We start from the raw sequence: 27726 nt of genomic DNA on the forward strand, positions 1-27726 counted from the left end.
CCCCACCACACCCAGGAATGCCCAGTCTTGCTTTTTCCGATTCAGCTGGGGCCAATTTTGGATAGTCTCTAGTTTGTTTAGTTTAGGCTTGCCCATGCCCCTTCCTACAATGTAGCCAAGGTATTTAGCCTCGACTAGCCCTATAGCACACTTGGCTGGGTTGGCTGTGAGGCCAGCCCATCTTAGCGTGTCCAGAACCTCTTCCACCTTTCCTAAGTGGGTTTCCCAGTCGGGGGTATGAATAATCACATCATCCAGGTATGCCGCTGCGTAACTGGTATGGGGCCATAGGAGCTTGTCCATAAGACGCTGGAAGGTGGCAGGTGCCCCATGCAGTCCAAAAGGAAGAACAGTATATTGAAAAAAGAAAAGGAGTACTTGTGGCACCTTAGAGACTAACCAATTTATTTGAGCATAAGCTTTCGTGAGCTACAGCTCACTTCATCAGATGCTGTAGCTCACGAAAGCTTATGCTCAAATAAATTGGTTAGTCTCTAAGGTGCCACAAGTACTCCTTTTCTTTTTGCGAATACAGACTAACACGGCTGTTACTCTGAAACCTGTCAGTATATTGAAACAGATCCTCTGGTGTAGAGAATGTCATCTTTTCTTTCGCATCTTTGGCAAGGGGAATCTGCCAGTATCCCTTTGTTAAATCAAGGGTGCTGAAAAATCGGGCACTGCCCAGGCAGTCAACTGACTCATCGATATGGGGTATGCATCGAATTTGGATATCTCATTCAGCCGGCGAAAGTCATTACAAAACCTAGTGGTGCCATCAGGTTTGGGCACCAACACAATCAGGCTTGACCACTGACTGTGGGACTCTTCTATGATTCCCGCCTCCAACATCCTTCTTACCTCTGCCTTGATCTCCTCCCTTTTTGCTGCTAGGACCCGATAGGGCCTTAAAGTTACCTTTGCCCCAGGGTCTGTGATAATGTAGTGATATGCTTCGGTGGTCCCACCTGGTTTGGTTGATAACATGTCATGGTATCGGTTGATCATCTCAGTTATGTCCTTCTTCTGGTTTGGTGTCAGATCAGTGGATATCCTGATCTGCTCCTGCATGTTATTTCCCTGGATCGGGGTCTCTTGGGCCACTACACATGCCTCTCGTTGATGCCAAGGCTTTAAGAGGTTAATATGATAAATTTGTTCTTGTTTCCGGCGTCCTGGCTGCCGCACCTTGTATGTTACTTCCCCCATGGGTTCAGCTACCTCATAGGGCCCCTGCCATTGGGCCAAAAGCTTGCTTTCTGCCGTGGGTACCAACACTATCACCCGATCCCCTGGTTGGAACTGTCGGATTTTTGCCTGGCGATTGTAATGGGTTCGCTGGACCTCCTGCGCCTTTTCCAAATGTTCCCGTACAATAGGGGTGACCCGGGCTGTCCGTTCTCGCATCTGCAACACATGGTCAATTATATTTCTCCCCTCACTGGGTTCTTCTTCCCAGATTTCTTTTGCGATATCTAGTATGCCACGGGGGTGGCGTCCGTATAATAATTCAAAGGGGGAAAACCCAGTTGAGGCCTGAGGTACCTCCCAGATTGCAAACATAAGGTAGGGTGTCCTAATCATTCCCGTCCCGACTTACCACTTTCCTTATCATTGCCTTGGGGGTTTGGTTAAACCTTTCTACCAGCCCATCGATCTGCGGATGAAAGACTAGAATTCTCAGGGTATGTATATGGAGCAGTGTACAGAGGTCCTTCATTAGCTTTGACATAAAAGGGGTTCCTTGATCTGTTAATATCTCCTTTGGTAGCCCCACTCGGGCAAAGATCCCCACCAACTCTTTAGCTATCGTTTTAGAGGCCGTGTTCCACAGGGGGACGGCTTCTGGGTAGCGAGTAGCATAATCCAGAATGACAAGTATATATTGGTGGCCCCGGGCTGTCTTCTCCAGGGGTCCACTAGGTCCATGGCTATTCACTCAAAGGGAACCTCTGTGATGGGAAGGGGTACTAAAGGTGCCCTCAAGTGGGGACAGGGACTGTGCAGCTGACACTCCGGGCAGGATGCACAGTACCGCCGAACTTCTTCATGTACTCCGGGCCATAAGAATCGTCGCAGGACCCATGCCAGGGTCTTCTTTACTCCCAAATGCCCCCAAAAAAGATGACTATCGGCCAGACTTAATACAGCATTCGGGTGTTTTTGAGGTACTAGGATCTGCTGTATCTTCTGCCCCTATACTGATATAACCCGGTATAAGAGATTCTTCTTCATTATGAAGTAGGGTCCTGGTCCTTGGGTTTTCCCTTCCATGGGAACCTCATCTGTTTCGGTCACCTCCTTCCTAATGTAGTCGTACCTTGGGTCTTCACCTGGTCCCTTCCAAAATCTGCTCTCCCGGGGCTAATCTGCCCAAGATCTAGGGGGCCAGTCTCTGTTGCATCTACTGGTTCGGAGGCGTTAAGGTGTGGGTCAGACTCGGGTGCTTCTCCCTCCTGGGTGGCCTCCTTTTCAGCTGCTCGGGTCCGCCTACCTACAAGAGCTACCCTCTGGCTTTGGGCCAGTATTCAGGTTGCCAGGGCCTTAGCTGCCCTTCTTTCCCTTTTCGTCTTTCTACGCCGTCTGGGAGTGGAGAACAAATCTGGGGACATTTCAAAGAAGGTTGGGGGTTGACAGTCTACTGTGGATGCCTCACTACTTTCAGGGCTTCCCCCTTTCTCCAATTCCCCTACCGGGAGTAAGTCTTCAGACCCTGGGAAGTCCCTCCCTATGAACACCGGGTGTGGGAGTTTAGGGACTACACCTGCTGCTACCTCAGTAATGTTCCCCTGAATCTCGATTTTTACTGGGATGGTGGGGTAATAACCAACTGTCCCATGGATGCATGTTATCCCCATATGCTTGGCCCACAGCAGCTGACTACGCTTCACGAGCTTCCCTGAGACAAGCGTGATAGCACTCCCCAAATCAACCAGTGCTGTGGTCTCTACCCCATTTAGCTTCACTGGTTTGGTATACATATGTGGGATAAGTGAGACCCCACAAGGTAGATTAGGGAGCATGGGTCTGCCCACTTCCCCAGGTTACACTGCATAGGCTCCTCAGCATTGGGACACTGTGCAGCTCTGCGCCCCCATTCCCCGCAGGTGTAACATCCGTATGGAGCCCTAGGCGTTCCCTGGTCTCTTGGTTTGGGCAGTCTAACATCATGATCCTCTTCCCCCTCAGTGCTCCAACTCTTTGTGGCTTCTGGTGGGCCTTCAGCCCCTCTCTTTTTCCACCTGGGTTCTCCTCGTGGCCCAGTCACCCGAGCTCGAGGGCTTGGTGCTGCTAGTTTAACCTGGGGTGCTTCTTCCTTAACTGGTCGGGTCAGCTCCCTTGCCGTCCTTCGCCTTTCTACCAGCGTGACAACCTCATCATAGGTGGAGGGTTTGTTCTGGCTTACCCAGGCATGAAGGTCTGGCAGTAGTCCTCTCATGTATCAGCCGATGACCAGAACCTCTAGTATCTCCTCCAGACTCCGGGACTCAGTTCGTAACCACTTTCGTGTGAGATGGATGAGGGGTCTTTGTCTTCCTGGTATCTCCATTCATGATATCGCTGGGCCCGCACTGCGGCCGCAGATCTGGCCAGGATCTCTGCTTGCAGCTGGGGGTAGTCTGCCGCAGCCTGTTCAGGCAAATCATAGGCCTTCTGGGCCTCCCCACACAGGAATGGAACGAAGATGCCAAACCATTGTTTTCGAGGCCAAGCCTCCCGCAGCACTGTCCTCTCAAAGGCCAGGAGGTATGCCTCTACATCATTCCCCCGCGTCATTTTCTGCAGCCAATTGCTGGCCCGCATGATCTGCGTCCCATCATGGCCACGTTTCAGCTCTGTAAGGGCCTTTACCTGGTTTACCAGTTCTTGCAACATAGCCCGTTCTTGAGCAGCCTGGTCCATCAGCAGGCAATTAGTCTCTTGCTGTAGCCGCTCTGCCTCCTGTTGGGCGGCTGCCTGGACATGGGTAGTCTCCTGCTGGGCAGCTGTGGCTTGTATCAGTGCTCGCACTACATCCTCCATTGTGGTGAAAAAAAAAAAACCTTTCCTTTTTGTTTTCTCCCCCCAAACAGCCGCCTCCTTCCGTCGCGCTCTGCACACCAAATCCCACTGCTGACATCAGTTGTGACAAAGTTCCTCCTCTACCTTGGTGGGTCGTGCGCTTATTGGCAGATTTGCTCATCTTGGAGCTTCACGGCAGCCCTCAGTTTAGCCGTTTTTGTGAACCCACAGTCCAGGTCAACTCCTCCTGTGTCTGACCAGGAGTTGGGAGGTTTGCGGGGAACCCAGGCCCGCTCTCTACTCTGGGTTCCAGCCTAGGGCCCTGTGGAATGCAGCTGTCTAGAGTGACCTCCTGGAACAGCTGTGCAACAGGTACAACTCCGGGCCGGTTTTGTTCAGTATCTTAATAAATGATCTGGAGGATGGTGTGGATTGCACCCTCAGCAAGTTTGCAGATGACACTAAACTGGGAGGAGAGGTAGCTACGCTGGAGGGTAAGGATAGGATACAGAGGGACCTAGACAAATTGGAGGATTGGGCCAAAAGAAATCTGATGAGGTTCAACAAGGACAAGTGCAGAGTCCTGCACTTAGGACGGAAGAATCCCATGCACCGATACAGACTAGGGACTGAATGGCTCGGTAGCAGTTCGGTAGAAAAGGACCTAGGGGTTACAGTGGACAAGAAGCTGGATATGAGTTAACAGTGTGCCCTTATTGCCAAGAAGGCCAATAGCATTTTGGGATGTATATGTAGGGACATTGCCAGCAGATCGAGTGGCGTGATCGTTCTACTCTGTTGGACAATGGTGAAGCCTCATCTGGAGTACTGTGTCCAGTTTTGGGCCCCACACTACAAGAAGGATGTGGAAAAATTGGAAAGAGTCCAGGGGAGGGCAACAAAAATGATTAGGGGACTGGAACACATGAGTTATGAGGAGAGGCTGAGGGAACTGGGATTGTTTAGTCTGTGGAAGAGAAGAATGAGGGGGGATTTGATAGCTGCTTTCAACTACCTGAAAGGGGGTTCCAAAGAGGATGGATCCAGACTGTTCTCAGTGGTAGCTGATGACAGAATGAGGAGTAATGGTCTCAAGTTGCAGTGGGGGAGGTTTAGGTTGCATATTAGGAAAAACGTTTTCACTAGGAGGGTGGTGAAATACTGGAATGCGTTACCTAGGGAGGTGGTGGAATCTCCTTCCTTAGAAGTTTTTAAGGTCAGGCTTGACAAAGCCCTTGCTGGGATGATTTAGTTGGGGATTGGTCCTGCTTTGAGCAGGGGTTTGGGCTAGATGACCTCCTGAGGTCCCTTCCAACCCTGATATTCTATGATTCCTGGGCTACTTCCCCATGGCCTCCTCCCAACACCTTTATCCTCACCATAGGACCTTCCTCCTGGTGTCTGATAATGCTTGTACTCCTCAGTTCTCCAACAGTATGCGTCCTCGCTCTTAGCGCCTCTTGCTCCCAGCTCCTTACACACGCACCACAAACTGAAGTGAGCTCTTTTTTAAACCCAGGTGCCCTGATTAGCCTTCCTTAATTGATTCTAGCAGCTTCTTGATTGGCTGCAGGTGTTCTAATCAGCCTCTCTGTCTTAATTGTCTCCAGAAGGTTCGTGATTGTTCTGGAACCTTCCCTGTTACCTTACCTAGGGAAAAGGGACCTACTTAACCTGGGGCTAATATATCTGCCTTCTATTACTCTCCTGTTGCCATCTGGCCCGACCCTGTCACAATACCTAACTGAATTTTTGAATTAATAAGTGTATACCATTTGATAAGAAGACATTACGTGACCTAAAGAGTACAAAGCTTTTGAGATTGACTTCCATGCATTGTAGATTGCATTAAGACTCTGGGATACCAATGGCCTGTGATGGGTTTTTAGATGGGGTAAGATCCAAGTTACCCGGGAAAGAATTTTCTGTAGTATCTGGCTGATGAATCTTGCCCATATGCTCAGGGTTTAGCTGATCGCCATATTTGGGGTCGGGAAGGAATTTTCCTCCAGGGCAGATTGGAAGGCCCTGGAGGTTTTTCGCCTTCCTCTGTAGCATGGGGCACGGGTCACTTGCTGGAGGATTCTCTGCTCCGTGAGGTCTTCAAACTACAATTTGAGGACTTCAATAGCACAGATATAGGTGTGAGGTCTTTCTTAGGAGTGGTGGGTGAAATTCTGTGGCCTGCATTGTGCAGGAGGTCAGACTAGATGATCATAATGGTCCCTTCTGGCCTAAATATCTATGAATCTATGAATCTATGAAACAACACTTCATTTGGACACATTGTATGGTGGGATGAATGTCAGTTGATTTTCAGTAGAACTGATGTTTCTTAAAGAAAATTGAACCTATGCGCTCAAACTCCATAATATCGTTTGAGTTATGTGCTGGCTGATTCATGTTATTTTCTTATTTATACTTTTGAAGTATAGGTCTCTTAAATTTAGGCAGCATTTTTTTCATTAGATGACAGTAAAAAAAACAAATAAGCTTATTGGCCCTGACTGAGCTTTCAATATGCATTGTTGAAAATTGAAATTCTTTATAACACTGAGACATTCCGAAATAACATATGTAAATACCTAGAATTTCAGATAATTCTGTGCTGCTGGCAGGGTGTTGTTAATTCACTTAACTCCGACTTACGTAACACCTAGTGAAATGTATACAGATATTTTCATGTACCATGGATATGAATGACAGGTGAAATGGGATACCAATGTTTAAAAATTCCTTGGAGTTTTGATAAAAATTTCTGTATAGCATTAGTATTTTTTTTGAAAAAAAAGAAAAAACAATATTGTAGAACAAAGTCTAAACTTTTAGTTGTAGAATGGTAAGGGTTTAAACAACTACTAACTATTTTGAAACTTATCTCAAGATGAGGAGGGGATGAAGAACACCATGTAATACATTTGTCTGGGAAATTCCATGTGTTTTCTTTGGATGGTCATATCTTCCTTTGGAGATGTTTTGTTTAAGCATGTGGTTCCTTATTTTCATTCACATTGAAATTCTTGTTACAGGAAATGATTCTTATTAGTATATTCAGACCTGTAGCATCATTTGTAATACAGTAACTCCTCACTTAACGTTGTAGTTATGTTCCTGAAAAATGCAACTTTAAGTGAAACAGTGTTAAGCAAATCAAATTTCCCCATAAGAATTAATGTAAATGGGGGAGGGGGATTAGGTACCAGGGAAATTTTTTTTCACCAGACAAAAGACTATATATTATGTAGATATATAGATACACACACACACACACACACTATAAGTTTTAAACAAACAATTTAATACTGGTACACAGCGATGATGATTGTGAAGCTTGGTTGAGGTAGTGAAGTCAGAGGGTGGGATATTTCCCAGGGAATGCCTTACTGCTAAATGATGAACTAGCAATTGCCTGAGCCTTCAAGGGTTAACTTGTTAATGTAGCCTCACATTCTACAAGGCAGCATGAATGGAGGGAGGGGAGACAGAGACACACACCCTGTGTGTGGGAGAGAGAGAGAGAGCTGCACATTACTCCTTTAAATTCGCTGAGCCCACTCTAAGTTCACTGTCTTTTTAAGTTAATCTGCAAGCTGAGATGGCAGCTGCTGCCAGGAAGCTCCCTCCATCCTGAGCCCTGTCCTGTGTCCTCCCCTCTCCCTCTCCTTCTCCCCCCCCCCCACTCTATGGAAGATTGGGTAAGTGGGGTGCAGGAGCAAGGGGGAGGTGGACACTGTGACATTAGACCCCACCCCACACCCCCTGCACAGCAAGCAGGAGGCTCCGGGGAGCAGCTCCAAGGCAGAGGGCAGGAGCAGCACATGGCAGTGGGGGGAGGGACAGCTGAACTGCTGGCAATTGATAGCCTGCTGGGCAGCTGCGGCACAGGGAACTTAGGGGAACAACAGGGAGCTGATGGGGCGCTGCCGGTCCACCCTGGCAACCCACTAGCTAACCCACCCAACCCCCACTAGCTAACTTCAACGGGCGGCTCTTCCTGCAAGCAGTGGACAAAGCAGGCGGCTGCCAAACGACATTGTAAGGGAGCATTGCGCAACTTTAAACAAGCATGTTCCCTAATTGATCAGCAACGTAACAACGAAACAGCGTTAACCGGGACGACTTTAAGTGAGGAGTTCCTGTATTAGCTAATCTATGATACCCTGATTTTTTTTCTCCATTTTAAGGTGTTTCATACTTAGACACTTTCTTCATTTTATACCTTTAAAATACAGTGATTTCTCTATTCCAAACACAAAACGTAATTCAGACAAATACCATACAAGAATAAATAATATGAATGAAATCCTCATTTTAATGTAATTTATATTGTCGTATTTTTCTTTGTCAGAAGTCAGATGCTTTAACCAACTGTAGAATATGGTTCAGCGTAGCAGCCGTGTTAGTCTGTATCCGCAAAAAGAAAAGGAGGACTTGTGGCACCTTCGAGACTTACAAATTTATTTGAGCATAAGCTTTCATGAGCTACAGCTCACTTCATACATTGCATGCATATGTAGATACTCCATATATATGCACAATATACATAGCCACATTTATATGAAACATTGCTTTACTTTTTTTTAAAGTGTAGACCCAAACATCTAATCAATTAATTTATTTAAAATGTAAATTGGCTGTAACTGTAAATTATCTACCTTAAAGAATAAAGACTATACCATGAGGCTCTGAGTGTTCTCATGTCTATTGTCTACTTTTAAACTAATATTAGATCCTTCCCTTTAAAGCAGAGCTCTTTTTTTTCTGAACTAACGTGGAAGAAAGTGCAATTGATATTTAAATAGCCCCCTCTTTAATTTTGTCCTTCTGGCAAACAACAGATTTATATTCATTCCACTTGCTGTCTTTATGTAAATGGCCTATAACGTGATTTTGCCCTTCACTAATGGATTTCAAATTGAATTTTAAAATCATCTTGATGAGCCTGACACTTTTTAAAAGTATCTCCTTTATCTTTTTTTAAAGCAAATTTAGGTAGACATTTTTTTCTGTCCATGGTATATTCATGAAAAGCTCCTTCTCTAAAGTCTCATCAGAGAACAGTTTTGATGAGAACTTTTAAGCATTTGATCATGAAGTCGTCAACTTCCAATTTGTGTGCTGTTCTCAATTAAAACATTCTATGTTGCCATTCTACACACTCTAGAGGGAAATAAATCTGTAGCCAGACTTTGTTAAACAAAATCAGTTTGTAAATCCGACTTCAAGTCTGCTGAAGAAGTTTTACATTGTCAACCCTTGGGCACAAAGAATCAAGTGTATCAGTATTTAGTGGTGAGAGCATAGAACTTGCCAGTAAAAGGAATTAGACAGCAGAATTGCTGGAGAGTGGAGGAGGAGAAAGTTTGGGTAAGTTTACAAATCCAGTAAATGTTAGGAGCCCTGAAGCACTCAAGGAAATATTTCAAACATACTCAAGAGAGCACAAAGTTTACAAAAAAAGATGTCTTCCAGTGGGAATCTTTTCCCTTTCTCATGGCTTCCTTACCTATTGAAAAATATTTATATGAGACACATAGTGCTGGCAGTTCAGTTTCTTCTCTGATTCCTACTTAGGAGGGTGTGGTGAGGGTTCTGTGCACATCTCCTGACTCTTCCATTTGATGAATATAGCGTCTTGGAACATTCCCATGCCTGAAACTTTCATTTAAGGGGATAGTTAAAATGTGTATCATATGATGTAAAGGGGTTCAAATTTTACAAATTTCCTGTGGCCACAAACCTCTTGGCAGTCCTGATGACCTTAAGGTAGTTACACATTTTAAGATAAACTTTTGAAGTATTGTGTGTGTGTTAGTCATACGACAATCCTTGAACTATGCTTGGGAAATTAAGATAATTATTCTTTTGTTATCCGCTATAGAGGCCCATTGATTTATTAATTTATAGAATATCCATTCCAAGGCTCTGCCTTTGTGATAAGCTTAGTAGTCAGCAGTGGAGTGATTATAAATATATTATAGGTGAATATCTTACTTTGTATTAGATCTCATGAACTTTAGAACAAATCATACTGCAAACCATTATCTCCAGTCCATAGGTAAAACATTGTAACATGCTTTTTTATAAAAAGCACTATTAATCCTGATCATTAGTGTTTTAACAGAACTAGTGCAGAAGGTATCTGTTGGTATTTTTTCATTATACTGATAATGCTTCATTCCAATTATTATGTCATATAATTAATTTCCCTTACATTTCTGTGGAATACTTCACTGAAGATTAGCCAATATAGTTAGCAGAAAACGATGAATAAGATGATGTTAAATGGAACTCTGCATTCAGTGATGACTTTTCCTTTCTTTGTACAGCATCTGAACCCAACCTGAAGTTACGATCCAGATTAAAGCAGAAAGTTGCTGAAAGACGGAGCAGTCCCCTGTTACGCAGGAAAGATGGCCCAGTGGTTACTGCTCTGAAGAAGCGTCCCCTGGATGTCACAGGTATGTTAACATAAGAACATAAGAACAGCCATACTGGGTCAGACCAAAGGTCCATCCAGCCCAGTATCCTGTTTGTCAACAGTGGCCAATGCCAGGTGCCTGTGAACCTAACAGGTAATGATCAAGTGATCTCTTTCATGCCATCCATCTCCACCCTCTGACAAACAGAGGCTAGGGACACCATTCCTTACCCATCCTGGCTAATAGCCATTAATGGACTTAACATCCATGAATTTATCCAATTCTCTTTTAAACCCTGTTATAGTCCTAGCCTTCACAACCTCCTCAAGCAAGGAGTTGCGCAGGTTAACTGTGCGCTGATTGTAGAAGAACTTCCTTTTATTTGTTTTAAACATGCTACCCATTAATTTCATTTGGTGACCCCTAGTTCTTATATTTTGGGAACAAGTAAATAACTTTCACTTTCTCAACACTACTCATGATTTTCTATACCTCTATCATATCCCCCCTTAGTCTCCTCTTTTCCAAGATGAAACGTCCTAGCCTCTTTAATCTCACCTCGTATGGGACCTGTTCCAAACCTCTAATCATTTTAGTTGCCCTTTTCTAATGCCAGTATATCTTTTTTTGAGATGAGGGGACCTCATCTGTACGCAGTATTCAGGATGTGGGCATACCATGGATTTATATAAGGGCAATAAGATATTCTCCATCTTATTCCCTATCCCTTTTTTAATGATTCCTAACATTCCGTTTGCTTTTTTGACTGCCACTGCACACTGCGTGGACGTCTTCAGAGAACTGTCCACGATGACTCCAAGATCTTTCTCCTGATTAGTTATAGATAAATTAGCCCCCATCATATTGTGAGTATAGTTGGGGTCATTTTTTCCAATGTGCATTACTTTACATTTGTCCACATTAAATTTCATTTGCCATTTTGTTGCCCAATCACTTAGTTTTGTGAGATCTTTTTGAAGATCTTCACAGTCTGCTTTGGTCTTAACTATCTTGAGCAGTTTAGTATCATCTGCAAACTTACTGTTTACCCCTTTCTCCAGATCATTTATGAATAAGTTGAATAGGACTGGTCCAAGGACTGACCCTTGGGGAACACCACTACTTACCCCTCTCCATTCTGAAAATTTACCATTTATTTCTACCCATTGTTCCCTGTCTTTTAATCAGTTCTCAATCCATGAAAGGATCTTCCCTCTTATCCCATGACAACTTAATTTATATAAGAGCTTTTATATAAGAGCTTGTCAAAGGCTTTCTGGAAATCTAAGTACACTATGTCCACTGGATCCCCCTTGTCCACATATTTGTTGAGCCCCTCAAAGAACTCTAATAGATTAGTAAGACATGATCTCCCTTTACAGAAGCCATGTTGACTTTTGCGTAACAATTTATGTTCTTCTATGTGTCTGACAATTTTATTCTTTACTATGGTTTCAACTAATTTGCCCGGTACGGACGTTCGACTTACCGGTCTGTAATTGCCAGGATCACCTCTAGAGCCCTTCTTAAATATTGGCGTTACATTAGCTATCTTCCAGTCATTGGGTACAGTAGGTGATTTAAAGGACAGGTTACAAACCGTGGTTAATAGTCCCGCAGTTTCACATTTGAGTTCTTTCAGAACTCTTGGGTGAATGCCATCTGGTCCCAGTGACTTGTTACTGTTAAGTTTCTCAATTAATTCCAATTTTGGGTAATTGTTGGATAAGCAACTGAAAGCCATGCCTCTTGTCGCATTCTATAGAAGGCTCCCAGCTTTAAAACCTGTTTATATATCTGATTAATTCTTCAGTCAGGATTTCTGTACTCCCTTTGGCACCCTTAACCCTTTAGTCCTTGGACATTCATCAATGAAGGCATTGTTTCCAAGTCCACAGGCTCTGTTTCACAACTCTAGTTTTTAATCTTGTGTTAATCAGATATAGATATGGTGCCAGTGCAGTATTTCAAGATGGTAGAAATTACGGGTTGTTGGGAAATACAGCATGAAATGTCTCAAAGGCATTTCTACTAATGTCCATGGATCCAGGTGCTAAGCATAATTCATAACTGTACCACTCCAATGATAAATGCTTTTGACGCCATATTATTTTGGGCCTTATGCAGACCTCCATTGTTCTTCATCAAACAATTAATTTAAATTAGGACCGTCAAGCAATTAAAAAAATTAATTGTGATCGTGAGATTAAACAACAATAGAATACCATTTATTTTTAATATTTTGGATGTTTATTACATTTTAAAATATATTAATTTAAATTACAACACAGAATACAAAGTGTACAGTGCTCGCTTTATATTTATTTTTTATTACAAATATTTGCACTGTAAAAACCAAAAAAATTCACCTCATACAAGTACTGTAGTGCAATTTCTTTATCATGAAAGTTTAACTTACAAATGTAGAATTATGTACAAAAAACTGCATTCAAAAATAAAACAATGTAAAACTTTAGAGTCTACAAGTCCACTCAGTCCTACTTCTTGGTCAGCCAATCACTCAGACGAACAAGGTTGGTTACAATTTGCAGGAGATAATGCTGCCTGCTTCCTGTTTACAATGTCACCTGAAAGTGAGAACAGGCATTCGCATGGCACTGTTGTAGCTGATGTTGTAAGATATTTACATGCCAGATGCGCTAAAGATTCATATGTCCCTTCATGCTTCAACCACCATTCCATAGGACATGGTTCCACACTGATGATGGGTTCTGCTTGATAATGATCCAAAGCAGTGTGGACTGATGCATGTTCATTTTCATCATCTGAGTCAGATGCCACCAGCAGAAGGTTGATTTTTCTTCTTTGGTGGTTTGGGTTCTGTAGTTTCCGCATCAGAGTGTTGCTGTTTTAAGACTTCTAAAAGCATGTTCCACACCTCGTCCCTCTCAGATTTTGGACAGCACTTCAGATTCTTAAAGCTTAGGTCAAGTGCTGTAGCTATTTTTTAGAAATCTCACATTGATACATTCTTTGTGTTTTGTCAAATCTGCTGTGAAAGTGTTCTTAAAACAATTATGTGCTCGGTCATCATCTGAGACTGCTATTATTACATGAAATATATGGCAGAAGGCAGGTAAAACAGAGCAGGAGACATACAATTCTTCCCCCAAGGAGTACAGTCACAAATGTAATTGACACATTTTTTTTTTTTAACGAGCATCATCAGCATGGAAGCATGTGCTCTGGAATGGTGACCGAAACATGAAGGGGCATACGAATGTTTAGCATATCTGGCATGTAATACCTTGCAACGCCAGCTACAAAAGTTCCATGTGAACGCCTGTTCTCACTTTCAGGTGACATAAATAAGAAGCAGGCAGCAGTATCTCCTGTCAAAGTAAACAAACATGTTTGTCTTAGCGATTGGCAGAATGAGAAATAGGACTGTGTGGACTTGTAGGCTCTAAAGTTTCACACTGTTTTATTTTTGAATGCAGTCATGTAACCAAAATAATCTGGATTTGTAAATTACACTTTCTTGATAAAGAGATCGCACTTCAGTCCTTTTATGAGGTGAATTGAAAAATACTATTTCTTTTGTTTATCATTTTTACAGTGCAAATATATGTAATAAAAAATAATATAAAGTGAGCACTGTAAACTTTGTATTCTGTGTTGTAATTGAAATAAATATTGAAAATGTAGAAAAATATCCAAAAATATTTAATAAATTTCAATGGTATTCTACTGTTATAAGTGTGATTAATCGCAATTATTTTTTTAATTGCGATTAATTTTTTTGAGTTAATCACTTGAGTTAACTGCGATTTTTGACAGTCCTACTTTAAATATAAAAACACGCTATGTGTTGTTTTACAATAGATGATGATATACTCAGAAGTTACTTATTTCACAACCTCTTGCAAAAAGTAATCAACATTTCTTTTTTGGAGAAATTTCATATTAGGAGGTAGACTAGGTAAGATTCTAGATTATCATAAAGTTTAATTTTTAGCACCATCTAGAGAGAGCTGTGTGTAAGTATATTTAGACAACCACTTTTTGCTTTTCTCAGACCTCCCTGGCACTTCAGAGCACAGTGTCACAATTCATGCAGCTTAAAATTCAGCTCTGCTCTGAAAAGTGGCTCAGTAGAAATGGCATCATGGGTTCCATGAGTGTATGTGTGGGTGTGTTATCTCCTTACCAAATGTTCTTGGTTTACAAGCAGGAGATGCTTTTTCTAACCAGCAGCCCTGCAAACTCCACAACAGAGCTGAGAAGCATGCTTATTTCTTTCCTTCTTATGCTACTGCCTGTTACAAAGGTTCTGCAGGCCAAATTAGGGCCTTTGTAACACTTGTGCAACTTCATTGTTTTCAGATGGTGCCCTCTGTGACACCTGTGCACACCCGTCTTTGCTGGGTGTCTACAGATGTAACTGACTGGAATTAAGTTTTGAAAAAAAACAAAAAAAGAGGCGGCTGATCAACAGCCAGGAATAGATTCCTGCTTACGCTCTTAGCTGCCTGGGTTCCTGCTGCACTAATAGGAATGAAAAGCATGAACGTTTTATTTTGGTCATTTCAGTCAGCGGGTCAGACTCTAGGTAAATACGGAGTTCATGTGTTGAGTTGAAAATGCCATTTTTACAGCCACTTTTCAGGGGAAAAGTGTACTTTTAATCCACAGAGAATATCCCTGGATGAAATTAAGGCTTGAATGTATCACAAAGATAAATTGAGTGCCACATGTTTTTCTTTTGTTTAGGTAATAAACGTGGAATCCAATAAATCATAGCTTATGACCTGTTACTTACAGAAGTGCATGTGTTTTCTATCCAACCAAAATGTTCTTTCTACAAAGTCTAGGTTTTCATTAAGAGCCACATGTGCCCATTGTGGAGAAAGTTGAAGGGCAGTAGTGAAACTTCAGGTTAATTGGATTTTCTTCACTCAAAATGTTGGTGCTTAGTGCTCACTTAATTGGACAGAGGAAGACCAACACTGGCAGCAGGAGGCAAGGCACAAGAAAGAGTAATGAGGCTGTTTTTACACAGAATCACCTTTTATTTCCAAAATTATGTTCTAAAGGTATGAAGGCCGGCTTTACATTCATGAATAAAGCAGTATGTTATGGAGTGCTACAGAGATCTCACAACCTCAGAAAGTAATTTTATTTCAAAGCACAGTGATGTTGGGGGGAAAAAAAGGAGGATTTTCTGCCTCAGTGCTCTGATTGCTGAGTGTCTGCGCTCCTGTCAGCTGGGGTGATGGTCACATGTCTAATTAAGGAGGAACCACATCCTTGATCAGCATTTTAAAAAGAAGTCTTTGGTTAATTTCTTCTCCAACTCTCCAATAGTCACTTTGAAAGAGCCTTTCTCCACTTCCAGTGTCATCACTGAACTAAATGAGCATCTTGGTAATGTCATAGCTCTCATATCTTTGCAATAGAATAGAAAATACATTGCTATTTTGGGCAAGTCCATGGATGAAAAGAATTTCCTTTTGTTTGTAGGTTAACTTCATATAGGAAGGAATAGTGCTGAGTACTAATTTTTGCTTACAATGTCAAGAATAAGGCTTTGGGCAGCGGAAAAAGGTTCTCCTGTTTGTTCAGTAAGCATGCTCATACATGTATGTGTTTTTCTGTCCCATCTAGTGGCATGGAGACCACTTAAAGAGAGAGAGAGATAAGTGTGTTTGCTCTACAGCCTTATCTCCCAGCCGGTTGACTTTTAGCTCATGTGGTAGAGGCTCATGCACTAAGCTCCAGAGGTCCCCGGTTCAATCCCACCCACCGACGACCAGGGTCTGTCGTTATTACATATAGATACTCAAATAAGTCATGTTGTTGGCTTCTCATTCTTCACAAGTGTATTGGGAAGCATGACTTGAGAAGTCATAGTATTGTTTGGAGGGTGTGGAGAAGATAGTTGCGGAAGCTCAGAGACGGTTCCATAGTTTCATGGCTGGTACATGTGGTAGCAAATGGATGTCGATCCACTAGAGCCTATAGAGTCACATAGGTAAAATGCATAGTGCTTGGAATAATCAGATTAGTAGCAGATTTATAGAAAGAAAATACCTTTGAGTATGTGACGTCTATTGATTACTAGGTAGGCAGTCAGTTTTAGATTGTTACTTAATCCTTAAATTTCTCTTGATTATAGAGGACAGTAAAATCTACTTATTTACTCTACTCCTACCATAATATGTGCCGAATTACTCCACTAACCAGTTTAAGGGGGTTTCAGCAATTAAATAACTAAAACAAAGTTGTTTCATGTCCCCAAAGTCATACCAGTTGGCTCCATTTCCACGGAGACATCCCAGTGAAATGTCCCAGATTACATCAGGCTGTTATGTCAAAACTACCTGAAAATTATACTGGGGTCAGCCAAATCCTATTTTCTCATAGTTGGAGTGGCTGTCAAAAGGTCGCAGTGATTGCTGCTTTCTAACTAGTCTTGGAAGGCTTAGATTGCTATTGGTAAATGTTGGTGAACATTGATTTCACTGTGCAACCACAAACTGACAAAAAAAAGTATTTTGAGTGATGACCGTCAAAATTTACAGATAGGCAAAATAAGAAAAATGCTGCTGGAGAACTTATTAGAGTTTGATTTTAAGGTTATTTAATTTATATAGTTTGACGTGTGATGCTGACAATTTGTGTTTTAACAGTTATAAAGCTTTAACTTTTTGAATCTCAATGGCTGCTCTCATTTAATTATAGTCTACTTCCTTTCCCCCCGCTCATACAATTTCCTTCAACAGTGAAAATTTACATGGATAAAAATGTTTAAAAATGAACATATATGTCATGTGTCAAAATTATAAAAAAATAACACAGCAGAATTCTGCCAAGCATACTTCTTAGATAATAAAAAGAGAAACACTGAAAACTGTGCTATATGCAAAATAAGAGGCTCCTATGGGCCTGCTCTGTGCTCCAGAAGAATTTTCTGGTAGCCGCGAAATCAACTAATCTGCAGTGCTGCACTGGAGCTGGGAAATGCAGCTTTATAGGCTGTTAAAAAAAAGTTTTGGGTTCAGGTCGGATGTCCCACTTGCCCTGGTTAGAAGAGGGGGTGTTAAGAACATAGCGGTAACATATGTGAAGTTGTGGGCATTTTGTTGGTCATATAATAAGGGTTTACAGCAATAGAATTATAAAGTGAAGTTTTATTTTAAGTACAAAATCCTCGTGGTTGTGTTGTGATGGGTTGTGTACATTCCACACTGGATGAGTGTAGGAAGGGGTCATAGAACATCAGGGTTGGAAGGGACCTCAAGAGGTCATCTAGTCCAACCCTCTGCTCAAAGCAGGACCAATCCCCAATTAAATCATCCCAGCCAGAGCTTTGTCAAGCCTGACCTTAAAAACCTCAAAGGAAGGAGATTCCACCACCTCCCTAGGTAACCCATTCCAGTGGTTCACCACCCTCCTAGTGAAAAGTTTTTCCTAATGTCCCCCACCCTAAACCTCCCCCACTGCAACTTGAGACCATTACTCCTCATTCTATCATCTGCTACCACTGAGAACAGTCTAGATCCATCCTTTTTGGAACCCCCTTTCAGGTAGTTGAAAGCAGCTATCAAATCCCCCCTCATTCTTCTCTTCCGCAGACTAAACAATCCCAGTTCCCTCAGCCTCTCCTCATAAGTCATGTGTTCCAGTCCCCTAATCATTTTTGTTGCCCTCCGCTGGACACTTTCCAGTTTTTCCACATCCTTCTTGTAGTGTGGGGCCCAAAACTGGACACAGTACTCCAATGTCTCACCAATGATGAGGCCTCACCAATGTCGAATAGAGGGGAACGATCATGTCCCTCGATCTGCTGGCAATGCCCCTACTTATACACCCCAAAATGCCATTGGCCTTCTTGGCAACAAGGGCACACTGTTGACTCATATCCAGCTTCTCGTCCACTGTAACCACTAGGTCCTTTTCTGCAGAACTGCTGCCGAGCCATTTGGTCCCTAGTCTGTAGCAGTACATGGGATTCTTCTGTCCTAAGTGCAGGACTCTGCACTTGTCTTTGTTGAACCTCATCAGATTTCTTTTGGCCCAATCCGCTAATTTGTCTAGGTCCCTCTTTATCCTAGCCCTACCCTCCAGCGTATCTACAACTCCTCCCAGTTTAGTGTCATCTGCTAACTTGCTGAGGGTGCAGTCCACGCCATCCTCCAGATCATTAATGAAGATATTGTACAAAACCGACCCCAGGATTGACCCTTGGGGCACTCTGCTTGCTACCGACTACCAACTAGACATGGAACCATTGATCACTACCCGTTGAGCCCGACAATCTAGCCATCTTTCTATCCACCTTATAGTCCATTTATCCAGCCCATACTTCTTTAACTTGCTGGCAAGAATACTGTGGGAGACCGTATCAAAAACTTTGCAAAAGTCAAGAAATAACACGGCCACTGCTTTCCCCTCATCCACAGAGCCAGTTATCTCATCATAGAAGGCAATTAGATTAGTCAGGCATGACTTGCCCTTGGTGAATCCATGCTGACTGTTCCTGATCACTTTCCCCTCCTCTAAGTGCTTCAGAATTGATTCCTTGAGGACTTGCTCCATGATTTTTCCGGGGACTGAGGTGAGGCTGACTGGCCTGTAGTTCCCCGGATCCTCCTCCTTCCCTTTTTTAAAGATGGGCACTACATTAGCCTTTTTTCAGTCGTCCGGGACTTCCCCCGATCGCCATGAGTTTTCAAAGATAAAAACTGTCCTAGAGACAGGGACTTATCTGTCCTATCCTGCCATCCCTGTCAGAAGTAACAAGCTGTACGTAATTAGGAAGGAATAATAATATAAAGTGGGTGTGGAAGGCCTCAAAGACAGTTTCCCTGAACAAGAGAACACCCATCTCTAGAGGCTTAGAGCTCTAGATGTGTAGGCCTGGGACAAGCGCTGCAAGTGAGACAGCGGGAAGGGAAAGCTCAATCAGTAATTAGTGAGTGGCCAGAACAGACTAGGATTCCCGAGGGACAAACTCTGTGTGGGTTTTTGTTACCTCTGAGAGACTTTGACCACTGTCTACATGGAGGACTTTTAGTGTAATATCTGGGAACTTTGCACGTTTTCATGATGATAAGAGTTGTCCAGCTAGTGCTGCAGGACAATAAGTGTAAAGAGACCGATGTTTGGAGACACTCAAAACAACTCTTATGAGGTTGCCTTTTATTTTCTCAATTATCCTCCCATTTTTCTGTCCTGGGATGAATGCAGCACATGGAGGCGTCTACCAGTAATCCAGGGGCAAAAAAAATGTATACTTGAAAGTCAGACTTCACCCTCTGTGTTCATTATTTCCTCACTTGGAATCCTGGAGACCTGCTCACACTCTTCTGATTCCAGCCCTTTCCTAGCGCTTCCCTGTTGGGAATGGAAAGAAACTAGTACTTGGATGGGAGACTTCTAAGGAAAACCCAGGTGCTGTGGGAAGTGGTATTAATTATCTAATTAGTACTGTTCCCTTTAACTCAGTACTGGACCAGAGCTCCAGATTGGTGTTAAGGTCCTGTGTGCTGCTGAAGCTACAATTCTGTAGTTGACAGCACCTCAGGAAAGTAACTGTTTCTCATAGAATGCTGAGCACACCGTCAGCTCTTAACAAATAACCACTAAGGGCATGACCACTTATATTCATTGGGGCACTTTTTGTATAAGTGAACGTTGGTGCTGGTGTGAAAAAGCTGTCAAGGGTCAGTAATGAAAGTATCTTTCCATTTAAAACATGAATAAATTCAAATATACAAGAAAAGTGCATGGGAAAATGTCAAAGCTCAGAAAGTTAGTTACTTGTGCAAGACTGAGAGCATGATTAAGATAAAATGCTAAAGTGGATTGGAGGAGGCACTTCATAAAACTATAGTAGAACAGTTTAACATAGACTGACTTGGCTTGTTCATGCTTTCTAAATTGTTTATTGTGTGCTTAATCATATTTAAAGTTCTTGACACACTATGCAAAAAAAGGTTGCAGAGAAAAGATATAAGTATTTGGACACTCTGTTTGAAAGTACATCTTTGTTGGTATGTTCTCAATATAGAAATGTTTTATTACATCTTCAGGGTTTTTGTTTTCCCTGATAGATCTCTCCAAATAGCATTGCAGAGATAGTTTGTACTGTTTCTAAGCGTTGTTTTTGAATGTGTTTTAGACTCTGCATGCAACAGTGCTCCTGGATCTGGTCCCAGTTCTCCAAACAACAGCTCTAATAATATAAGTGCTGAGAATGGAATTACAGGATCAGTCACAAGTATTCAAGCAGAGGTACAGAACTGCTCTTTACCTTGGGTTTAACACTTGTGCTTCCAATGAACTTGTGGGAGCTATAAAATATACAGGGAAAGCTGAACCTTGAGTTGGATGGCTACTCTCCTAACCAGTGAAGATTTGAATGTGTTGGAAACGTAACATGCTTAGTCTGCATTTGCTCATAAATATCTGTGCTTGGGGTAACTGGCAGTAGCCATAATATGGATTGATAGATTTAAAAAAGGAAAGGAACATTGGGGGGAAATCTTGAAGAGGGTTCCTTTCTCAAATACAGGTTGCCAACTCTCTTGAGTATTTTAAAATGCTGGATATTTATTTTCATGCTTTACAATGTTGAATAACTTCATTTTATACAGGGGATTAATACAAGCACTGTTCAATTACAGGGATGGAGGAATATAATATTACCTGGTTTAAGTTCCTTCTCCCCCGCTCAGTACTCAAAGGCTTCCTGTAGTGTGTTGACGTTTGCCACCAAATTTTAGCATCCTCCCACCTTTATGCAGTTTAAATCTTAGCTTTTGTTAACCTTTGTTTTTAAATTGCATCTTTCCAAAACTGATTATTATTAATAAATAATCCCTTAAACTGCAGTGTGTCTGCACCATCCTCCTAAACATCTGGTGTTGGCCACTGTCAGGGACAGGATGCTAGACTAGAGTTGGGTCTGATCTAGTCTGGCAATTCCTACGTCCCTGTTATTGAATCTGAAAATATGTGACCCTCTCTGTCATTTTGTAACCTTCACGTTTGGAAAGGTGGTGTGTAATTATCCAGACCCTGCTGCTGTATTTCGCATTGCAGGCTTCACATTTGCTGTTTCCCTTAAATATTATTCATGCATTTACATTTATAAACTTTCCTGACAAAGCAGAATTTTGGTTTAATCACACTGTCCTCCAACTTGTAATTTTGGAGAGTGGAAAGGTGTTTTTTGAAGCATAAATCCAAGCTATTTGAGCTTTCTAAGTTTGTACAGACTTTGGCTCAATTAGCATTTCTAATACTGCATAACACACAGTTTTAAAAACCTTCAATCAAAATATATCATGGACCTCATAACACAGTCACTCATGTAGTACAGCATTGGTCACTTCGCCTGACGCAATACACCACGGCTGTTCTAAAGAGGTTGGCTGAGATTCTGGTTTGGGCTTTATAAAAGGAACAATAGTTCTATTTCATGTGTTTCGTAGAACTCTGGCAGCATGGGGAAGGGTAATTATAGCATCCACAGTAACAACAGCTTTACTTAAGGCTACATACTGTATGCGTTTCCATGACAAAACCCTCATTTCAGTTGCTCCTGACTTTGTTCAGTGAGACTGCTCTAGTATAGCTGCCGGAGGATTTGGTATCCTCCCAAATGGAACTGAGCTACCAATTCTGTTGATATGTGAACCAGAAGAGAATCCAGCTGCCCTTCTCTCTGAAGTTTCACTTCTGATAGCAAAAGTCAGACTCACCAGTATCAGTGGTTGAATCACTGCTGGATTCTGGGCTCATGTGTCTTTGTAGCCCTTTGGCTAGTAGAGGCATACACTTCACTTGTTCACTCTACACTGCTCCCAGGAGTGAAAGTAATAACAATGACTTGTTACTACAGCCAGTCCTTCTTCCCCTCAGCGTCCTGCTCTTATTGCATCTTTAGCAGAAGGAGCGTAGGCAGTTGGGGACTGCTGAGAGACTCATAACCTCAGCTACAAATATTCAGTCTTGCACAGGAAAGCTTGCACTGTTCCAAAGGGCACAGCTTCCCCAAAATCAGTGTTCTGGGAGGGCTCATCCCACGAGTGTGGATATGCAGAGGCAACACTCTCTCCAAATAACTTTGCTTTTTGCAAATGAATGTATTACTTCACCAAGGCTATAATTCCAGTCGTTAGTAAGGTCTGCAGAAAAAATCTTTTAGATACACATGCTGTTGCAAGCATTTGGTGTCCAGTTTCAGTGACTACCTATTCCGTCTTGTAAAGCAGTGAAGTCATAATTTTAAGATTGAGGCATGAGTGATGCCAGACATGTAAAGTCTGTCTATTGCCAAAACAGTTCTCCAGACATGTGAAGATACCTGTCTCTTTCCCCCACCCGTTTCACAGTTTTACTACAGTGTCTCATTCATAAAAACATAAGAGCTGCCGTACTGGGTCAGACCGCGGTCCTTCTTGCCCAGTATCCTGTCTCTGACAGTGGCCTGTACCAGAGCTTCAGGAGGAGTGTAAAGAACAAGGTAATTATGAAGTGATCCACCCTGTCTTACACTCCTGCCTTCTGTCAATCACAAGTTTAGGGTCGCGCTGAGCATAGGGTTGCATCCCTGACCATTTTGGCTAATAGCCATTGATGGACCTATCCTCTATGAATGTATCTAGTTCTTTTTTGAACCCCATTATGTTTTTGTCCTTCACAACATCCCATGGCAATGCGTTTCACAGGTTAATTTTGTGTTGTGTGAAAAAGTACTTTGTCTTGTTTGTATTAAACCTTCTGACTATTTAATTTCATCAAATGATCCCTGGTTTTTGTATTGTGTAAAAGGTAAATAACACTTTTCTATTAATTTTTTCTACACCTTAGTCCTAGTTCATGTGAGAAGAATTCCATTGTGATCTATGAATTAATTTAAACTGAAACGCTTTAATGTAGCCTCCCAAAGCAACCTATGTGAAAAGTAAAAAATGTTCTTCTGCTGTTTCTCTGAAAATTGCACCCAGAATTTTCTCACCTGTTTTATGATTTTATGGAAGAGAGCAAGAATATAGTCTGCAAGCTATGGTGCTGTAGTGATTTTAGAAGTAGGTGTGATATGAACAATTAGTCCACTAGATCTTTGAGACCACAGTCCACAGGAAACCTCACAACCCACTAATGGATGACACATCATTTTTGATAACCTATTGCACTAACTCTCTTGCAGTCTACAGATCTTAAAATTTATTCTGTTAATTAAATCTTCCCTATCCTCAACATTCTCATCTGCCGAAAACTGGTCATGCCCTTCGTTACCAATTCTTTTCTGTAAGCACTGGATATTTCATGATGGTAACTGAGCCATTCCTCTAAACTTTTCTGCATGCATTTGTCAGGGGCTATCCAAATGCAGTTAATTAAGACAGCATTTTAAATGCAGATATTTCCTTTCAAATGAAGCTTGTATACATCAGGAAATAACATTACCCAATTACTGCTTGCTTCCATGTATCTTGTAAAAGGCCAATGTAATGCACACACCAGACTCCAATTTCTGTATTACCCCAAATAACAGACTGTCTCCTATAAATCAGACCCATTTCCACTTTGTATATTGTAAATAGTCAACAATTTCTGAGCAATTAATCTTCTAATATGATAGTTTCACATTTACCTGAGTGTTTGGTTTTAAATGAGAAATGTGTATATTTGCATATCAGTTGATCAGAGATTCATCTCTGGACCCATACCAAATGGGAAAACTGATCATTTTTATATTATTTAAATTAAAATACTTGCCTCAAGTGTAGAAAGCATACAGCTCCATTCTGTTCACAGTGGATAAATAGCATTTATTTTTTAAATATTGTGTTAAATTTAACAATGTTTTTTCCACCTGTGCGAGGCTATTTGACAGACACTGACCTTTTATTTCACATAAAGCTTTAAAAAGTGCTGCCTGAGTAGACAAAAGCTGTAGCTGCTGGGTGTGTGCTCTGCTCTGTATTTCTACCGCATTTATGTACAATTCATAGACAGATTCAGTATATTTAAGATGATGATAATGGAACTGAAATTTTGTGAGCGCAATTAGTTTCAAGCTGTTGTGTTTTTCATTCAGTTGTGCTTAATACAAATAAACCCCCCGAGACTATTTGAGGCACAACTAAATGGGGATTTGACTGTTTAAAGTGTAAATTGATGTAATTTTGTTACTTTTATGAGATCAGTACCCCGTAAAAGTCAGGAAAAGATGTCAGTACCTCACCCACAGTACATGCCTAATTTTCAGCATGTGGTGCAGTAACGTTGCATTTACGCTTTAAGCAAAATTTCTAAGAAGTGTTCAAAATCACCCTGGCAAATAAGTGAGTGGAAACACAAACAAGTTTTTTACGATTTTGCCTTGGTGTTCGTGTGTGTGCCAGTGGAAATATTTAACAACTACAGAGAAATTAGCAATGACAAGACCTTTGTGATAGATCTGATCTTCAACATGTTTTTAATAATTATGATTGACAAGATTGCAATTACACAGGAGGAGACTTTAGAAATGGAAAGAACCTCACTTGGCAAATTGAACTTAGCTTGAGCATATGTGAGAACTAGATACCTTTACTACTAAGGAAATGAATAACTGACTAATGTCAAATTAAACCATTTATTTGGAAATGCAGAGTCTTTGGCTGTAAAGATGGCAAATGCAATCTTGTAAAGATATCATTGCTACACTTGTCTATGATCCTCTCTCACAGGAATAGCTTTAATGTTACTGTTTTCAGCAATTCCAGTTTCATTCGTCAATACATCAGATTTTTCTTTTAGAGAATATTTCTATATAGAAGACTTGCTTTTCAATAGTAAATGTTAAACATGTACTCTTCCTTTTGTGGATTGCAACATCATTACCTTATCTTGCAAAGTTCAGTGCGAGTTCCTTCAATGGAGTTCAAAGATAACTAGCTTTCTTTTCATCATCCAAAATTGGCCTAATCCGGCACCCATTGAAGTCAATTGCAAGTTCCTATTGACTTCGGTGCTACAGAATCAGGCATAATATGAGGCAACAACCTCTAAAACTCCAGAAGATTAAAATCCCTTCATGGCCATGCTGACATGTATCAATCTATAGAATGATGAAATACTTTATTGTACCCATCATATACCTGTTTTTCTAAGCATCAGAGTTAAAAACTGTCACTGCATGAGAAATGTTATAGAAAATGTCTTTTTTTATATATTTGTTTAAACTCCTAGGATTGTAAACAATATCCACTCCATAATTCATTGCCATCAACATAACTATTTTCTAATCAGGGCTTCAGACACTTTTCAATAACTACAGTTAATATTTGCAATAAATATTTTAGTCTGTATTTGTAAGCAATCACTGCTGTGAAATTAAAAATAACTGTTACAGTTCCGTGGTGCCGCATTAGCTGGCTATAACGTAATCCTCCCAGTTAATTGCACATTCCTTCCCTGAAAATCAAAAAATATCCACCTAAGACGAACATCCTGGCTCTTTAATGGAGCTTTACCTTGTGTTTAAACCAACTTGATGCTGAATGATGCATTTCATACTGTCCTTGGCCTGGCTGACGAGAACATCCATCCTGTGTAACGTAAAATTTGTTTTTTTAAAAACACCTTTTTTAGCCATGTAGTTCAAGGAACAAAAGAGCCATGGAGGCTCCCTTGATAGACAAACCGATGTTTCCTGCACAAAGGGTTAAAGAAAACAGGATTCTGGAAGGGATGCACAGATGATCCCCACACCCTCTCCAGGGTCATGTAGAGCAGTTTGTGGGGGGTGGGAAAGGTGTTCCAGCGTGTGGGAGGAAACCATTGCTGCATGGATCTTCCAGTTCTCAGCTCATGTTGGGGCTATGAATGGGTCAGAGGCTACTGTAGCCATTCAGTTGGATTAGCCCTATCAGAGCATCTCTGCTACCTTTGTGGGAGGATTACACATCCATAAGTGAATCCACCCCATGCCTATCCCATCTACTTGGGCTGGGTACTGGGCACAGATTAGCCCCTACATTCGGAATCTTTTGGTATCAGAAGTGAAGTTGTCTGCCTTCTATTTTTCTTTCTTGTTCCCTTTTCTGATGTGCTTTATACTTAAGGTGATTCACGAATTAGGCAGACTATAATGTGGCTCCTGTCTATCCTCTTTACATTATCTGATTGTTCCAGTTTTCTTAATTCAATTTCCAGACCAGCCTGGCTCACAGACTAGTGAATCGTGAAGGCTCAGTAACACAGCTTCCTCTGTACACATCTCCTTCCTTGCCCAACATAACGTTAGGCTTGCCTGCAACTGGACCTGCAAGTGTAAGTGATGTTTAATGTTGTCTTTGGGATTGTGGTTGCACTGACTCGTTCATAAGCTGAACACTTTACTGGTTGTATATTTGCAGGGGGGATCAGGACAGCAGGATGCCGAGAGACTTGCTATTCCAACCCTACAACAGCGGCTTTCCTTATTTCCTGGCACTCACCTCACTCCTTACTTGAGCACTACGACGTTGGAAAGGGATGGGGGAACTTCACATAACTCTCTTCTGCAACACATGGTCTTACTGGAACAACCAACTGCACAAACTCCCTTAGTCACAGGTGAGCATACCAAAGCTCGTGTGCAAAGGCTAAGATATGCAGCTCCTAACTGGGGGAGTGGTACAATCCATTTCAATTTATTGCAGTCTTCTTCATGAAAGGAATAAGGGAATACCAGTTATCTCTGAAATCATATATGTTTATGACATGGAGCATGTATTGTTGATGTCATGGGCACCTACAACATTGGAAAAGGTCTGTGATTGGCCAAATTACACATCTTTAAGAGATAGGAGGAGGCTAACGTTGTTTGTCATTTTGGCAGGATTAAGATAAACTAGTTTATAAATATAAATCTGTTAGTATTTTAATAGTAGAACCCTACCCAGTTTGATCAAAGTAACAGTGACAAGGTATTTTCTTAGCAAAAATTACAATTTTTTTTACAATTTACTGTGTTTAGTACTTACAATTACTGCATAGCTGCTATCCTTTTTACAAAACCAAAAGCGTGTTTTCATTTTAAAATGTAATATTAAAAGCAGTCTGTCTAATAATAATAAGTCTTTCAATTGTAACTAAATCTGTTAAATTTCAAAAGATAATAAATTAGTGGTGTTTCATATTCATTATTAAGATTTCAAAAACTGTCAATAATCCCTTTGAATCTGAGCCCTGTGTTGTACTCTCAAACTTATCCAGATTGAAATGTCACTAGAGGAGGTTTTGGAATTAATTGAGAAACTTAACAGTAACAAGTCACTGGGACCAGATGGTATTC

The 27726-nt window shown here is 41.4% G+C and overlaps 1 protein-coding gene across 11 annotated transcripts in view; it reads left to right on the forward strand.

The window, feature by feature from the left end:
• HDAC4 (histone deacetylase 4) overlaps nt 1–27726 on the forward strand; it is a 469205-nt gene that overhangs the window by 341049 nt on the left and 100430 nt on the right. For 10 of the 11 annotated variants that reach the window (XM_073306830.1, XM_073306829.1, XM_073306834.1 and 7 more), the window contains 4 exons: nt 10332–10463; nt 20572–20684; nt 26604–26720; nt 26807–27005. In XM_073306830.1, coding sequence (XP_073162931.1) covers nt 10332–10463; nt 20572–20684; nt 26604–26720; nt 26807–27005 — 561 coding nt within the window. The remainder of the gene's footprint in view (nt 1–10331; nt 10464–20571; nt 20685–26603; nt 26721–26806; nt 27006–27726) is intronic. The other variant, XM_073306837.1, reaches the window with a different exon arrangement.

Source organism: Lepidochelys kempii, chromosome 11 (assembly GCF_965140265.1).
Source record: "Lepidochelys kempii isolate rLepKem1 chromosome 11, rLepKem1.hap2, whole genome shotgun sequence".
Lineage (NCBI taxonomy): Eukaryota > Metazoa > Chordata > Testudines > Cheloniidae > Lepidochelys > Lepidochelys kempii.